This window comes from Carcharhinus amblyrhynchos, chromosome 3 (assembly GCF_965287045.1).
Source record: "Carcharhinus amblyrhynchos chromosome 3, sCarAmb.v2.hapA, whole genome shotgun sequence".
Lineage (NCBI taxonomy): Eukaryota > Metazoa > Chordata > Chondrichthyes > Carcharhiniformes > Carcharhinidae > Carcharhinus > Carcharhinus amblyrhynchos.
Window position 1 is genome coordinate 124,866,563 of NC_137326.1, and position 12,246 is coordinate 124,878,808.

General features: G+C 43.5%; 1 protein-coding gene across 3 annotated transcripts in view; it reads right to left on the reverse strand.

Annotated features, from left to right (window-relative positions):
• plod2 (procollagen-lysine, 2-oxoglutarate 5-dioxygenase 2) overlaps positions 1-12,246 on the reverse strand; it is a 149,616-nt gene that overhangs the window by 50,573 nt on the left and 86,797 nt on the right. For all 3 annotated transcript variants that reach the window (XM_080185964.1, XM_080185963.1, XM_080185965.1), the window contains exons 7-8: positions 10,651-10,748; positions 8,252-8,353 (exon numbers count right to left, since the gene is read on the reverse strand). In XM_080185964.1, coding sequence (XP_080042090.1) covers positions 8,252-8,353; positions 10,651-10,748 — 200 coding nt within the window. The remainder of the gene's footprint in view (positions 1-8,251; positions 8,354-10,650; positions 10,749-12,246) is intronic.

The window sequence follows — 12,246 nt, forward strand, 5'->3', positions numbered from 1 at the left end:
TGTTCAAACTTACTGGTTAACCAGGATCTTGGGGTCTACCTTCACACCTTTCGCCATCATCATATGGTATAAGCCATGATCAGCAACCCTCGGTGGGCTGAAATAAGTTCATAAGTTCACAAGATATTGGAGCAGATTTAAGCCATTTGACACGTCAAGTTTGCTCCGCCATTCAATCATGGATGATATGCTCTTTATCCCCATTTTCCTGCCTTCTCCCCACACCCCTTTAACTCATTATCAATTATATATCTGTCTAACTCCTCCTTAAATTTACTCACTGTACCAGCATCCACCACACTTTGGGGTAATGAATTCCACAAATTCACAACCCTTTGGGAGAATTAATTTCTCCTCAATTCCGTTTTAAATTTGCTACCCCTTATCCTAAGGACTGTGACCTCTCATCCTGGAATGCCCCACAAGAGAAAGCACCCCCTCCAAGTCCACTTTATCCATATATTTTATCACCTTGCTACACCTCAATTAGATCTCCCTCGATTCTTCTAAATTCTAGAGAGTATAGGCCTCAACTGTTCAATCTCTCTTCATCTGACACACCCCTCATCTCTGGAATCAATTTAGTGAATGGTGAAAGTAGAGAAACACCCTGGTCATCCACTGCAGATGCCAAGCAAACCAGATGTCTTGGAGCCTCCTTGCTTCCAGGATCACGGGCATGAGGAACTGAGGGTGTCGGAGCAGCAGCAAGCAACAAGTTCCTTTGCTTAGGTTCAGCTGGAAAACGTGTGCTCTCTGAAATCACTTACAACTTGGATAAAATCCAACAACCAGAAGTCTACTGCTAAAGCCAGAAGCCATTTTTATTCATTCATTTCTTTCTTGGGATATTTGAGCCTTTAAGACTTCTTGATGTCAAACTGCTCATTGGCTGCTTTGTAATAAATTTCACCTCTCTACTCCACAGCACTGTATCAGTCGACGAGCCCAATGGATTTGACCTTAGGACAGACACCCCAACTCCCTAAAGGGCAGCAAGACAGCAAAATCGACGCCTGCTGGTTTTAGCAACTTTACTAATACGATTTTTGTTCAGGATAAAGTGAGGCTCTCATTTTCACAAACCATTCAGGGGCACAACGCTGAATTAAAGATATGGCAAAATACTGCAGTACATATCTCCAACTGAGAAGTCTTGGAGGAAAGGTCAGTGAGGATGAGTGGCTCATTTTAGTCACAGATTGACAAAATGCAGATGTTTACACTTCTCTGACCTTCATTCCTCGTACTCCCCCACCTGCCCCCGCCCCAGACACCAGTAATTCAGTTTGTGGCCAGCTTCCGGCTTCAGTTATTACCTCATGAGCCTTGATCTCAACAGAGGCTAGAATAAAATTATCCTACAAAAATGTTTTGAAATTAATACAAGCTGAAGCTTGGCTTCCGTCAGCCACATCTTTACACAGTTCCGTCGGAGCTCAGCTGTATTCTATCCGAGCAGAAACCGGATCTAAGTTTAAACTTATTTACTCGTGTCACAAGCAGGCTTACATTAACACTGCAATGAAGTTACTGTGAAAATTCCCTCATCATCACACTCTGGTGCCTGTTCAGGTACACTGAGGGAAAATTTAGCATGGCAAATGCACCTAACTAGCACCTCTTTTGGAACGTGGGAGGAAACCGGAGCACCCGGAGGAAACCCACGCAGACATGGGGAGAACATGCAGACTCCACACAGACAGTGACCCAAGCTAGGAATCGAACCCTGGTGCTGTGAGGCAGAGATGCTAACCATTGTGTCACCATGCCAACCCCAACACAGTTAGCAATGGATTTTAATCTGTCCTAAAAAAGAGGCTAAACTGCACAGCTTTCCGGATACTGGTATATCTCCACATGAAAAAAAATGCATACATTACGCAGGTCAAAAAATTGATTGTTTTACATTATAAAATCGGAGTAACCTCAGGAGAGTGTGCAATTCCTCTCACAACCAACAATAGCCTGAAATAAAAAGGCTTTGTCAATACATTTTCCAAGGATTGCACCCTTAAAACCATTCAAACTACTCAGCAGAGATCTTGAGATAATGTTCCTCATGCAATTGCAATCTGTTTTATTTGACTAACAGCCCATGTGAAATATCAAGCAGTGAGGGGTCACTTCACAAATCAGCTTTGAGGAACGAGAACCCTCTACGACCCAGCGTTCAAAAGGAAGCACATTTTTCCACTCGCACCGCTCGACAGTTCAACAGGTCAAGAGCGAGTCGCATTCCTAAGTTTCTGCTGCAATTCTTCACGCTGCTATCACAGCACTGCCCTCACCGTATTTTAACACCCAATCCTCTACACACTTGGCCTCAAATCTACTACCTCAATCCCAGTGGAAATAATAACATCTTAACACTAATCACTGGTTTGGAGAAGCTCGTCAGTACAATTATGTCCAGCAATGCTGCTGACAGACTTTGAAGGCAAACGTATATACTATAGCGTAGAAATGGTTATTCTGATGCCAGCATGTTTTGCACTTGATTACTGACTAGCGGGAAGACTTTCTGATCTCGGATCTGGTGTTGCAGGATCAGTGAACCGAGTTTTAGGCAGTCAGGCTCGACAGGAGCAAACACAAATCCCCACCCACCCCCTAGCTGGTGCAAACAGCCCCCATTCTGTGCCAGCTGTCAGTTCTGGGGCTGGGATTCAACTTCACACTGCAGCTTTACCAAAGGAGACACCGGGTGGACTTTTATGGCCTCCCCTGTCATCAGGATTTTCCAGTCCCGCTGGATATTTGAATGACTTGCGGCATTTCCCAGTCCCACCCCCACTGCGATGGGGGCTACAGAATTCCACCCACAGTGTGGATTACACGCTGAAGCTTAAAGGGTTGCAATTGCAATAAAAGACATAGTGGTTGCATCAGGACAGTGTTTGGGGGGAGTGGCAAAAAGCCCAAAGCCCATTTGATAGATAACAAGGTGCATGTTCCTCTTGACATGCCAGGGTCACACTATTAAATGCTTTGCGTTGCCAGAGCCAATATTGCGTTCACTATCCATAGGCACTGAATATAAATGAAAGGAGATTTTTTGACTTCATGCCTTACACTTTCTCTGGACATTTTGATTTGATTTGGTTTATTATTGTCACATACATTAACATACAGTGAAAAGTATTGTTTCTTGCGCGCTATACGGACAAAACATACCATTCATAGAGAAGGAAATGAGACAGTGCAGAATATAGTGTTACAGTTATAGTTAGGATGTAGAGAAAGATCAACTTAATGCAAGGTAAGTCCATTCAGAAGTCTGACAGCAGCAGGGAAGAAGCTGTTCTTGAGTCGGTTGGTACATAACCTCAGACTTTTGTATCTTTTTCCCGAAGGGAGAAGGTGGAAGAGAGAATGTCCGGGGTGCATGCGATCCTCAATTGTGCTGGCTGCTTTGCCAAAGCAGCAGGAAGTGTAGGTAGAGCCAATGGACGGGAGGCTGGTTTGCATGATGGATTGGGCTACCTTCACGACCTTTTGTAGTTTCTTGCTGTCTTGGGCAGAGCAGGAGCCATACCAAGCTGTGATACAATCAGAAAGAATGCTTTCCATGGTGCATCTATAAAAGTTGGTGAGAGTCGTAGCTGACGAGCCAAATTTCCTCAGTCTTCTGAGAAAGTAGAGGCATTGGTGGGCTTTCTTAACTATAGTGTCAGCATGGGGGGACCAGGCCAGGTAGTTGGTGAACTTGACATCTAAAAACTTGAAGTTCGTGACCCTTTCTACTTTGTCCCTATTGATGTAGACAGGGGCATGTCAATGATTTCTATAATTCAATGATCAGTGCAGTTACTGTGGTGACATAGGTGGATGTGGAAGATGTCAGACCTGTGGGTATTATCAAATAAACCGGTTGGACTAAAACCTGGTGTTGTCAGACTTTTTACTGCAGCAAGGTGGCACACTGGTTAGCACTGCTGCCTCACAATGCCAGGGATCCAGGTTTGATTCCAGGCTTGGGTCCTGTCTGTGCGGAGTCTGCAAGTTCTCCACATGTCTGCATGGGTTTCCTCCGGGTGATCTAATTGCCTCCCACAGTCCGAAAGTCATGCTGGTTAGGTGCATTGGCCATGCTAAATTCCCCCTCAGTATACCCGAACAGGCGCCCGAGTGTGGTGACTAGGGGATTTTCACAATAACTTCATCCTAGTGTTAATGTCAGCCTACTTGTGATGCTAATAAATAAATAAAATGTCCTTGCAGCTTCAAAAAAAGATCAACTGCCTGTTGGCTGGAGTAGAAATAAAGTTGCAGATTATTTCTCTATTTTCTCCTGGGGAAGAACATAAAGGAATAAGGAGGTGTAAAGGAGAACATGTCCCTGACTACATCAACAGGGACGAAGTAGAAAGGGTCAAGAGCTTCAAATTTTTAGGTGAAGAAGCACAGAAACAATACTTCTCACTGTGTGTTAATACATGTGACAATAATAAATCAAATCAAACCTAACAAGGAATGATACAAGGTGTACAGAACAATATAACTGTGTGTTTACTTACTCTCCATTCCAGTCATCTTTGAATTTCCTCATGGGACTCCAAAAATCACCAATTATAGAATCATAGAATCCCTACAGTAAAGGAGGCCATTTGGCCCATCGAGCAGGCACCATTAACATCCCACCCAGGGTCCTATCCCCGTAATCTCATGTATTTACCTTGTGAATTTACCTTGACATAAGGGGCAATTTAGCATGGCCAATCAACTTAACTTGCATACCTTTGGACTGTGGGAGGAAATTGGATCACCAAGAGGAAACCCACACAGACATGGGGAGAACGTGCAAACTTCATATAGACAGTCACCCAGAGCCAGCATTGAACCCGGGTCCCTGGTGCTCTGAGGCAGCAGTGCTAACCACTGTGCCACCGTGCCACCCAATTTGTGATGTGAACATGATCAACTTTCCCCTTACAAAGGATGGCCAAGTTGTTGACTGCGTGTTATTTCTTAAAATTCAAAACACAATTGCTGGAACCCTACCACCTCACCCGCCTCAGAATCGGAGCGGGCGGGGGTCCAGCAACAAAAATCTCCGTGGACCTCGGGCGGGAATTTCCAGTCTCGCCCAAGCAAGGCCATAAAATCCTGCCCAATGAACACCTGCAATGAATGTACTATTCCTATTCTCTATTCACTGCTTTAATTTATTGACCCGGGTGACTGACTGTGTGGAGTTTGTATGTTCTCCCCATCTCTGTGTGGGTTTCCTCCGGGTGCTCTGGTTTCCTCCCACGGCCCAAAGATATGCAAGTTAGGTTGACTGGCCATGCCAAATTGCCCCTTAATGCCAGGATAAATTAGCAGGGTAAATACATGGGATTACGGGGACGATGGATGGGATTGTTGCATTTGAATTTAAAAGCTAGCTTAAAGAAAACCTGCGGTGGGGCTGCTTACTTTATGGAAAATGGCACAGATCCAGTTTCTACCTTAGATGAAGTTCAATGATTACAAGTTCACTTACAAGCATTTTGTAGAAGAATTACAAGCATTTTAAACAGAGGGGCAATTAAACAGACCAAGCTTCCACACTATCACACAATTATATGGACATTGCAAAGTGGAAATGTAACATTGGAACGAGCTCTAACATATGGAGCTGCTGTTAGGGTTTGACACTCCCTTGCTGGAAGGATAACAAAGCTCATGCTTGCACTGATGTTTCAGAAATAGCATAATCTACATTGCAAGCCTACCAACTGTTTTTCCAATTCCCCCTTCTTCAGTAGGTACTTACACTAATCCCCTGGGATAACTAGCTTCAGATTTCTAACAGATAGATCTGGCAGAATATCCACTAGGCAGATTAAAAAACAATTACCTTCAAGCATTCAAAATGATATGTTTACATGCTGTACTCACACCAAACTGACCTAAATCAAAAGTTTCTCTGAATTCCCTGTTTAAAAAGACACTTTTTGTAGTCTGCTATATATAAGCTGCAGTTAGGTACTGCAATGTTAATTATAATTTCTGACTCCCACTTCCCGAGTGACTTGCTCGGCTATTTCAGAGGATAGTTAAGAGCCAAGCGTGTTAGCCAGGAGTCATTTATAGGCTAGAAAATGTAAGGTCTACTTCACTTCAAACCAGCCTCCCATCCATTGACATGCACTCCCTGCTGCCTCCGCAAAGCGGCCAGCATAATTCAGGACCCCACGCACCCCGGTCATTCTCTCTTCCACCTTCTTCCTTTGGGAAGAAGATACAAAAAGTCTGACGTCATGTAGCGACAGACTCAAGAATAGCTTCTTCCCTGCTGCCATCAGACTATTGAATGGACCTACCTTGCATTAAGTTGATCTTTCTCTACACCCTAGCTACGTGTGTAACACTACATTCTGCACTCTCTCATTTCCTTTTCTATGAACGGTATGCTTTGTCTGTATAGCGGACAAGAAACAATACTTTTCACTGGATGCTAATACATGTGATAATAATAAATCAAATCAAAATAATGAATCAGTGGGATTTTAATGACAATCTAATAGCTTTAAATTTGTAGATAGATTAGGAAGAATAGAAAAATATTCAAATGGAGAGTGACTGCAGAACGCAGCAATGCAGATGGATCTGGGAGCTCTTGTACATGTAACACAACAAGTTATCATGCTGGAGTAGCAAGTCATTAGGAAGCTAAATCCAATGTTAGCCTTTATTGCAGAGGGCAAAAGGTAGGATGACTTCTTAAATGGTAATGGGGGGGCAGGGAGGGAGGGGTAAGTGGTTGATGGGTGGTACAGGGTTGCATGGTGGCAGTGGTTGGCATTGCTGCCTCACAATGCCAGGGCCCAGGTTCAATTCCCGGCTTGGGTCACTGTCTGTGCGGAGTCTGCATTTTTTTCCTGCGTCTGTGTGGGTTTCTTTCGAGTGTTCTGGTTCCCTCCCACAGTCTGAAAGACGTGCTCGTTAGATGCACAGACCATGCTAAATTTTCCCTCCGTGTACCCGAACAGGCGTCGGAGTGTGACAACTGGGAGATCTTCACAGTAGCTCCATTGTAGTGTTAATGTAAGCCTATTTGTGACACTAATAAACAAATTTTAACTTTAAAAACTTGACAAGACTGCAGCTTTCTTATTTAGGGAGGAATATGTGAGGCAGCTGAGAGAAGTGTCACAAAGATAATTCCTGGGATGAAGGGGTTGTCCAATGATGAAGTGTTCAGGTCAGGCTGAAACTTATTGGGAGTTTAGAAGAATAAGCAGTGATTGTATTGAAGCACATATTTCCTAAAAGGCTTGACAGGGTCTATATTAAGAGGTTGTCTCCCTGATGGATGAAATATTGGAGCACTTGAAAAATATTGCTAATTGTGCTGTTTAATAGTTGGAAACCATTCTACTGTAAAATTAATATTAAAATTTGTTTTTGTCCAAGTTGGACGATATTTTAGATATATTTTGCCCAGTCATAGCATTATTTTTGTCAATCGTACATTGAATATCATTGGAACAAAATCTTCACACGGGATACAGAATCATAGAATCCTATGGTGCAGAAGGAGGCCATTCGACCCATCGAGTCTGTACCGACCACAATCCCATCCAGGCCCCATCCCCATAAGCCCATGCATTTACCCTGCTAGACCCCCTGACACTAAGGGGCAACTTAGCATGGCCAATCTACCTAACCCGCACATCTTTGCATTGTGGGGAGAATCCGGAACACCCCTGGGAAAATTCACAGACACAGGCAGAATGTGCAAACTCCACACAAATAGCGACCCAAGCTGGTATGATCGTCCTGAAGTTGCTGAATCTCACAGCGACATAGTGGTTAGCTGCCTCACAGCGCCCGGGACCCGGGTTTGCTTCCTAGCTTGAGTCACTGTCTGTGCAGAGTCTGCATATTCTCACCATGTCTGCGTGGGTTACCTCCGGGTTCTCCGGTTTCCTCCCACAGTCTGAAAGACGTGCACAAAGAGGCCATTTGGCCCATCAAGTCTGCACCAACCACAATCTCACCCAGGCCCTACCCTATATCCCTACATATTTACCTGCTAATCTCGCTACCATTCTCTGCATTGGCCGCGTTAAATTTTCCCTCAGTGTACCCAAATGTGGTGTGGTGACTAGGGGCTTTTCACAATAACTTCACTGCAGTGTTAACGTAAGCCTATTTGTGACACTAATAAATAAACTTTAAAACTGTAAATCACACTTTGCTGTACTTTGGCTTCTCTGCAGGAAGTTGAAGTGGAGAGTAAAATCAATCAGAAACTCACATCCAGCGTTGAGAGATCCAGCAGATCTTCATCACAAACCGTACAGCCAGTTTCAGAAGTCCAGGCATCAGGAACATAGTTACCAAGATAGTTCAGCAGGTGCTAGGTAACGCGCAAAAAGGAATAGAAACAGAGGCATCAGTACATTAAACCAACGGAAAGAATCTCCAGGACAAAAGGAAACTATTCAACGTGCATAATTAAAATTCAGTCTACTTACAAAATGGGAACATTGGCACTGAAACCATCTGATTCTGCATTTTATGCACAATTACTGACTTCAGTACTTAAATCCAAGCAAAATACATTAATCCCGATTTAGACCACTTAGTTGGCCTCTAGGACAAAGCCAAACTTTGTACATGTGGCAGTCTTTGTCTTCAGTACAGGCTGCACGACCGCTTTTGGCGTCAGGCCTGAATTTAGTTGAGGGGAAGAGCGGGAGAAGAAATCTACTGGAGTTCGGGGGTACTGAGCGACTCCTGCCTTCTTTTGTGGATGCCAGATAAAGAAAGGCTCATTTTGGTTACACCGAGGCCCCTCTTCTCCAAAGTTATCAAGACTACCAGCACTTCACATCTTGGTTCACGTTTGGAGAAGAGGTACAAGTAGCTGCTGCCACTTGAAGAACTAAAAAAACTAGCATGCCTCAAGACCAAAGAAAACTTTAGAAATAAACAATGTTCGTTCTGAAACATTACTTTGGTTATCTGGATATTGACATGAATAGAATCCCTACAGTGCAGAATGAGGCCATGTAGCCCATTGTGCCTGCATCGACTCTCTCTGATAGAGTACCTTCCCCAGGCCCTCTCCCCCTACCCTATCCCCTTAACCCCACGCATTTACCATGGCTAATCCATCTAACCTACACATCTAGGTTTACTAAGTGGCAATTTAGCATGGCTAATCCATCTAACCTGCACATTTTTGGATTGTGGGAGGAAACCAGAGCACTCAAAAGAAACCCACACAGACATGGGGAGGATGTGCAAACTCCAAATAGACAGTTATCCAAGGCCAGAATCGAATCGAGTGCCTGGTGCTGTGAGGCAGCTGTGCTAACCACTGTGCCACTGGCACACCCATTATTTATAGTATTAGATCATGAGAATGTATATAACTCGCAAAGAGACCATTGTCTGGAATTTTCAAGATTGGCTGACATTAGAATGAAGATTCTAGTCAGCAGGCCCAGATAAACAGGATGAAGGCCAAGAATGGTCAATTATGTTCTTTGTTGGAAGCTTTGCTAAGGTTAAAATAGGAAATGGAGAGCACCCTGTGAGAATTCTGACTCTGGGTGAAAAAGCATACAAAAATCAAAACTGAAAAAATGAAAGCAAACAACCCTAAATAGCTGCACTCCAGATGACAAAAATCTGGGCCCACGCTGCGGGCTGTTCAGGGATCCCTGGATGATATACCTCCACCTTCAATCAATCCAACAGGACACACATTGATCAGGCTGAACTGTTAATATGAACAGAGGAGGTGGACTCTGAGAACGAAATGGTGAGATGTTGGCTTTTGCCACTCTCCAATGTCAGACGTGACATGCTGCTTTACTCCCCGGCATGTGGAACATTATTCTCCCACACCTCCTCGGGGATCGGAGTGCCACAGGCAGAACTTTGGCAATCCTTTGGTGCTTGCCTCGGGAATTGTGAAAATGTTGGTTATATTAAATGTTGGTTATATTGGTTATATGGCTCCTGCTCTGACCAAGACCAAGAAACTACAAAGGGTTGTGATCAAAGCCCTGTCCTTCATGCAAATCAGCCTCCCATCCATTGATTCTGTCTACATTTCCTGCTGCCTTGGAAAAGCAGCCAGCATAATTGTAATAAGTCCTCGGAGGCAGAAGTCGCTTCACCAAAATCCCTGTATTTATAAGTCTGACAACAGCGTACAGAGTGCTTTCAGTTAGCAGTCTACACTCAGAGTCCAGAGGAACTGACATTCCTGGTTAGGTACAAAGCATGAGGCACCCTGACTGGCCCATCAATTTGGCCCTTAATCAGAGAGATCATATCCTATCAGGCCCACCTCCATTGCATCCTGGACATTCTCTCCTTCACCTTCCTCTGTAGGGGAAAAGAGACAAAAGTCTGAGGTCACAGACCAACCAACTCAAGAACAGTTCCTTCCCTGCTGCTGTCAGACCTTTGAATGGGCCTACCTTATATCTTTCTCTACACCTTACCAATGACTGCAACACAACATTCTGCACCCTCCTTTTCTTCTCTACGGTATGCTTTGTCTGTATGGTGCGCAAGAAGCAATACTTTTCATTACATCCTAATACATGTGACAATAATAAATCAAATCAAATCAAAATAAAGTACAGGAAGAGGCCAGACACTCCCATCTGGATATTTAACAGTAAACTTCCATACTTTGGTCTGTTTATTGCCGTGGATTAGTACAGGCAGCGAGTCGAATATTATATTCCTGGTTCTGACCCTTGTAGGTTCAAACTGCAACTCAACTTCATCTGCGAAGAAAGGAGATTTAGAAGAAAGTTGATGAGAAAAAGGCCAATTTTATTGCAGGTTGCATACATTTTCAATGTGTAATCAGGAAGCTTATGATGGTTAAATGACCATTAAAGCTGTTGGAATGAGGGACCAGCAGGTGGCCATTCGGGCCATCTAACTCGTTCTTCTCTGGACAGACACAGAAGGAAACTAAGTGGCTTATTCTGTCTGTACTGACTCTCTGAGCAGCAATTAATCCCACTCTCTTCTCCCCACAGTCTTCAATCATTTCCTCTTCGCGTAATGATTGAATTCCCGTTTGAAGCTGACTGTTGAACATACGTCTACCAGACTTTACCCAAATGCCTTCCAGATCATCGTAATTCACTTGGCCTTTTGGATTACTAGACCAGTAACAAAATCAGTACATTACACACTATTCAAATATTCTCATTAAAAAAACCCATCTGGTTTAGTCATGGTATTAAATACTAGACAATACTAGCACTTTAAACATCTTGGTGCTATTACTTTCGTAGAATTTGCAATGAGCCAAGAATTATTCCAAATTTATCATCCAGAAACCCATGACTTCTCAGAATGCTAGCAGCCACGGACATTTTGATGTGTGTAAGCAAATCTAGTTTATTAACCTCTCTGAAAATCAGTCAGGCATTTTTTTCACTTTGAGGTTAAGTTACACAATTATGCGTTTTGTCATATTGGTTATTTAATGTTTAATTTTCTCCCACCCCATAATATTACTGAGGCCATTATAAACCCATCTATTACCCCATATACAGCAGGAGGAACTGCACTAAACCAAATCTCCCTAGACTAGCAAAAACACACAATTTCAGGAAATCACGTTGTTTGGTAAACCTGACAACTTTTAAGCAAAAAACCAAAGTAAAAGTTGAACATGACGAATTTTGTAATTTGTTTTTGTGACACAAAAAATGCTGCATCTCACCAAAGTTAAACAGTATTTCAATTGGAGACACACGTCTTTTAGATGAAAGACATTATCACAAACAGTGTTTGTTTCTACTGGACAATTTCCATTTTAAATCTTTCCGTGTTCACTCAAAGGATGTGAGTGCTGCGAGCATTTATTTCCATTTATTTCCCTAATTTATTTATTAATGTCACACGTAGGCTGGCATTAACACTGCAATGAAGTCACTGTGAAAATCCCCTAGTCGTCACACTGCGGCACTAGCTCGGGTACACTGAAGGAGAATTTAGCATGGCCAATGCATGTAACCAGCATGTTTTTCGGACTGTGGAAGGAAGCCAGTGCACCCAGAGGAAACCCATGCAGGCACGGGGAGAATGTGCAGGCTCTGCACAGTGTGGTAGCACAGTGGTTAGCACTGCTGCTTCACAGCTCCAGGATCCTGGGTTCGATTCTCAGTTCGGGTCACTGCCTGTGTGGAGTTTGCACATTCTCCTCGTGTCTGTGTGGGTTTCTTCCGTGTACTCCGGTTTCCTCCCACAGACCAAACATGTGCG